This window comes from Eulemur rufifrons, chromosome 19 (genome assembly GCF_041146395.1).
Source record: "Eulemur rufifrons isolate Redbay chromosome 19, OSU_ERuf_1, whole genome shotgun sequence".
NCBI classification, from domain to species: domain Eukaryota; kingdom Metazoa; phylum Chordata; class Mammalia; order Primates; family Lemuridae; genus Eulemur; species Eulemur rufifrons.
The window spans coordinates 70,637,442-70,643,441 of NC_091001.1; the positions used below are offsets into that span (position 1 = coordinate 70,637,442).

The window sequence follows — 6,000 nt, forward strand, 5'->3', positions numbered from 1 at the left end:
CTGTATAACATATTAAACCCTGAAATATGTCGCAAAATAATAGTATTTTGGTACTGAGAAAAAATAAGTTTAAAATGTGACTGAAAGAAGAATTTTTCTATATTTAAATGTGAATAATAAGTCACATGCCTCAGCAAATACACTCCTTTTTCATAACAGGAACCACACCAGTAGTATCTGTAGACATATATACATACATGTGTATAGACATCTACTATTTAATTTTAAAAATGCACTTGAATTTAAATACATACAACATTTACATTTTTAAAAGACAAAAAAGATATGATTACAATCAATGCTTATCTCTAGTTCTTTGATATTACTCAAATAATTCAAACATTAGGAAAATAAAAGTGATAAGCTGTGAGATCTAAGACTATAGCTCAGACACATCAGAAATAATTTATTCAACTCCGTATCTCTAACCTTGAGTCAAGATAGTATACTAGAGATCTTAACTCTTTGCCATAAAAGAGAATTCACTAATTCCAATTTTCAAACACTTATTCGACAGGGAATTCTACCCTTTGTGGATCCCAAGTACTCACATGGTCTTCATCTGCAATATCTTATATGGTAGCCACTAGCCATATGTGGTTATTGAGCCCTTGAGACTAGATATACCCTAGATTTTAAAGATCTTCCCTAAAAAAGTAAAATATTTCATTTTTTCAGGTTAACATATTGGAACTTTATTTTGGATATATTGGATTAAATAATATATATTACTAAAATAAATTTCACCTGTTTCTTTTAATGTATTTTAATGTAGCTCCTAGAAACTTTTAAATTACATATGCAGCTTACATGACATTCCTATTGTACAGTGCTGCGTGTCCACTCAATCTAGCACTTAGAATCAGCATTTTTCAAGCAAGTTTGAACGCTTTAAATGAGGAAACTATCCTTTACTTAGCCCATAAATTTTTTTGTGCTGATCTTGTCTTTCCAACTAGATTAGACACTGAGGTAATTAACAAGCAGCTGCTTATTGACCAAATTTCATCCATTCATTCAAAACTACAATCTTAATTTTATCAGAAGAGAATCTTTTTCCTTCATGATCCATGAAACATATTTGTTTGGAAATATTTGATGAGGAACTCAAGATTCCTCCAAAGGTCTTTTATTAACTTCTTAAACGCCTATACAAACAGGTGTAATATGAGAGAATACATTTAGGAGAATTTATCCTTGAGGGTATTTTTAAAAAAATCACTAATATTTATCTTATTTTATTCACCAAATCCAGTCTTATAATGGGTATCCCCTCCTCATTCCACTACGGATTTAAGATAGCCCTGACTGATTTATTTAAATTCAGTGTAATTTTTAGATGTTTAAATGCAGTGTAAAAGCATAGCCTGCCAAGATTCCTTACCTGTACCACAGAACACAGAAAATATTCTGAGTGCCTACCTTCTCAACTATCCCAAGGATGGCATATAATTAGTACCACTCTAGATACACAAGAGAGAAGTTAATTCATTCTATGCAATAGACGCCTTATCTATTAATTCTCCAGTGGAGCTCAGTTAAGCAATGACTAGACCGTTGCATTACCTAAATATTAATGATTAAGATTCATAAACATAAAGTGTTTGTATTGATACAGTTGTGGTTTCTGAGCTGTAAAAAGCATGTTTCCAAGAAAACAAGCTCTCAAAAAAGGAACATTAGCATTCTGTCTGGCAGATTGTATAATTATGCTCTGAAAAGACTTCTAAGAGGTATTCAGAAAAACATGGACAAGGAGTAGGTCAGTCATGTCATGAACCCTACATATTGTACTAAACGTTAACTATCTTCATATTACTACTTAATAAAGTACATTCATGAATTCTAATAAAGTACATTTACGAATTCTATATTTTTCAATTTTTTAAATTATTAAATAATGGCAGTAACAGTCACATATATAAGAATATTTGATAATTTACACTTATACATTACCTAAGTATATCAATCCAAATCCTCCAGAGCCAATCATTTTGCCCAGTACCCACTGTTTGCCTTCCATGTCATCCAGAACCTTCCCTTCTGGAAGTGGAACAGGAAGTTTGTATTTCTCATTTCTTCTTGGTGGCATCACTTCTGTTGGCAGGAAGGGTGAGATAAATGGGTAAAAATAAAAACAAACAAAAAAACTCCTTAGCGTTAAACCACATTTCCCAAAATGTCTTCTATGGGAACTTTCCCAGGTTCCCAGAAATTAAGATTCTACAGTCAATTCAATATGGGAAAGCTATATACTATATTCAAATTAGAAATTCACATACAATATTGAAATCTAAGAGGTACTTATATTAAAAAACAAAAACAAACCAATCTGTTTAATTTCATTTAACCCAACATTTCCAAAATTCATTTAGAGAATCTATAATACATATTAACAGTGCAGAATACACCGTAAGAAACAAGCGATTAATTTCCAATGACAAAAATAAATTTCATATACATGGAAATATTCCTCTAGGTGAGACTAAGTGTTAAAGATGAAAAGGTCTTCAGTTACTAGGAAATAGTTTTATATTGCGAAGATATAGACAATGGCAATGTATTTATACACACCATCACTACCAAGCAAAACATCTGACCTAGAGTAGGTACTCAGTAAATATTTGTTAAATGATCAAGGGATTTTCATGTATATATAATTTAGTAGAATACTAGGTCACTGAGTAGTTCCAGGGCTAGCAAACTACTCTCTTAGCTTCTTGCCTTCTTACCCTTTTTCTTCCTCACTTCATCAAAGTGAAAATAGCCCTGCCCCAGAGATTACTGCTGTACTACCAACAACGAAAGCAAAATCTCTGCCGTACAGCCATACAATTTAATCAATTAATTGTAATTGTACACACGTTAGCGAATATCACAATGGGAAATTTTAAGTTGAAGAAAATTTCTTAGGGAAAAAAAAATATATCAGCATATACGCCTGAAACTAACTTAAATGTGAAGATAACGGTGATCTAAGCATTTCTAAAGAAGTTTTTTAACTGATGAGTGCTTTTGATATGAAATTTAATTATAAATATATATACATAAATGTAAAGTCTTCTTCACATAAACTTCCCATCTTCCATATGAGAAAGTATCCATCTTTCCTTCAATAGGTTTTTCCCTCCTTCACCTACTTAATCCAAAGCCCTGCTTCTACTTAACAATAGCAACGCCCCAGGTAGAGTGAAGGAACACAGCCTATAACCTCAACAAAATTCACCTGTCTTCCTCCCAACAGGAACACAAGAGAAGCCAGGAATTTGGAATGGTGAACCATGACTAAGGAGTTGTATCATCAAGTAGAAAGTTTTTAGGGACGTTTCCCTTGACCAATACATTACGTATACTGATGCCCATTATCCACTTGCTGATTTAAAACTTAAAGTCTTTGAAAAACAACTATTGAGTAGAGCATAAATTCTAAATAACTATAAAGCAAACACAGTTTGGGGGCAAGTCAGTGGCATCAGCACTTAAGACCTGAAAGGAGGCCCTGACTATGAAATGCACATCCTGGGGGCAGCCTCCTCTCCAAGGTCTCCCTGCTGCTTCTGGGTAACTTCCCAGAGCCAAGATCAAGTGCTCAACACGAGTTTCCCGCGACAAAGGATGCCCAGGGGCCTTAACATGAATCAGAGCTGGGCTCCAGGCCGACTGCAGTCACTGACACCCGGGGAGGAAACGAAAGTAGCGCGGCCCACTCGCCGGGTCCACCCCCTCCTCAGCGGCCCGAGGACCCCCGGCCAGGTCCCGCCCCAACCCCCGGAAGCCCACTGGCGTCTGGAGACTAACTTCCGCCTCGAGTTCTCTGCACCGGCAAAAAGAAAAACTCTACTCTTTTCCACGTAACTCCTCCAACCCCACTTTTAACAGACGCGAGTTGAAGGTGCCGCCAGGTTCTTACTCTGAGTTAGGAAAAAGTCGGGAACCAACCACTGAAGCAACGACCCCGCCCAGGAGGCCCCGGAGTCTCACTGCGACGGCAGCCCTTCCCCGGGCCTGGGGCGCGGGCACAGCAGGCGGACAGCCGGCCGGCAACCTGCTGGGGTCCCGCCCCGACCCCTAGAACTCCTGAGGCGGAGATGACTGACCCGGTCTCAGCTCTCCCGCCGTCCCGTCGTGTGCGCCGCCTCCCGCCGGCCTTGCTGGGCCGGGCGGGGCCCGCGGGCCTCCAATCCCGCGGGGAGGCGGGCCCTGCGCCCGAGGCGGCCCTCGGAAAGCACCAACCTAACCTCTCTCCAGCGGGGCTGCGCAGGGCGGGTCCGGCGCCGCCTCGCTCCAGGAGCAGATGCCAGGACCACAGCCCGCGACGCCTCGGACAGGCCACTGCCAGCGGTGCCCTTCCAGCGGCCTGTCCACGCCTGGAGACGCCCGGGGAAGAAGAGAGAGTGACAGGGCTAAATCGGGAATGGGAGCTGTAGTGTTGCCATCCAGCCTCTCCTGCCAGAGTCTGGAGGATGAGCCATCAGTCTGATGTGAAATAACCACGACGTGCATTTGTATAGGAAGAATTTTAGGTCTCCAGTACCGTGACCTGAGTACAAGACCTTCCACGTCAATCGGCCAGTCCTTATTGAACTCTCAACAAGCAACTCATCTTACTAATCAAGCCCCCTGGAACGTGAAGGTGGAGTAAGAGGACCTAAAACACAGCCTTTAATTCCTGAAAGGCATTTTGGCTCAGGACCTAGCTCTGCCATTTACTGGTTGGATATCTTGACTAAATGAAATTACTTTACTAAACTTCAGTATTTTCGTCTGTGAAATGGAATTAACCCTAGTTTATAGGCTATAAGTTTATTTTGACAAGTGAGAGTACCATATTAAGTAGTTTTCTAACACATAAGGACTCATAGTGATCTTACAATATTTACAGTAGACAAAAATACTTAGAAAACAATTATTAAACAATACATCAACATTGTACACAGGAGAAGTCAATAATTGCTTGGGATGCAAATACTGAAAGGAAAATTGAAGACCTTTAAAGACCTTGATGGGACAAGGAATTGGGACTTCCTACATCTATCAAACTCTCACCAAAATGAAAGATGGCATGAGAAGATGTTTCTTATAAAACGATGTGGTGGATACAAAAGCAGTTTTTAAAGAAACTTAGGGTTTAGAATAATTATGCTCTTTAAAGTAGTCATTCACTAATCCAATAATGTCCATTCTTATTTCCATAAGATATGTATGTAACAGATACAATTGATTACCTATCCTAATAACCACATGCATAGTCTTTCCCCCATTCCAAATGTGTTCAGATTTCCACCACTTCTCCAGGTCCCTTTCTTTGGGAAGATACAGCTCCAGCACCAGCCACAGCATATAACTCATACTTGTTTCCTCTCCTTCACATGCACATGTCTGTATGTCAGTAAATCCTGTTAGCGCAACCTTCAAAATATATCCACAATCTACCACTTATCACCCCTACTAGGTTCATCCAGGTCCAAACCATATTTTCTTGTCTGGATACCCTCCTAAATGCTATACTTGTTTTCCACCCTTTTTACCCCTTTAGTCTACTCAAAACAAACAGCCAAGTGATCCTCTTAAAAGCTTAATTTCTGATTTGACAACACTTCAGTGTCATTCTAATTTATTCAGTATATGCCAGTCTTTACTATGACTTAAAACAGCATTTCTCAACCTGGGCACCATTGACATTCAGAGCAGATAATTTCTTGTTGGAGCAGGAGGAAGGTCGAGATGTAGGCTGTGCTGCACATTGTAGGATATATAGCAGCAACGCTGGCCTCCCTAGCACTCCCTTTCCCCCCAAGTTATGACATCCAAAATGTCCCCAGACATCAGCAATTATGGCCAAAATTTCCCTTTGCACTTTTCCTTCTGCCTGGACCATTCTTCAATCTGGTATCTATATGGCCTACTCCATCATTTTCTTCAGGTCTTTATTCAAAAGTCAATTGTGACACCTTTCCTAACCACCCTACCTAAAATTTCAGCCTACCCACTATACTTCAT

At 39.4% G+C, this 6,000-nt stretch overlaps 1 protein-coding gene across 1 annotated transcript in view; it reads right to left on the reverse strand.

Moving 5' to 3' along the window:
- VRK2 (VRK serine/threonine kinase 2) overlaps nucleotides 1-2,092 on the reverse strand; it is a 94,521-nt gene extending 92,429 nt beyond the window's left edge. The window contains exon 1 of the mRNA XM_069494060.1: nucleotides 1,957-2,092. Coding sequence (XP_069350161.1) covers nucleotides 1,957-2,092 — 136 coding nt within the window. The remainder of the gene's footprint in view (nucleotides 1-1,956) is intronic.
- Nucleotides 2,093-6,000: the final 3,908 nt, after the last annotated feature.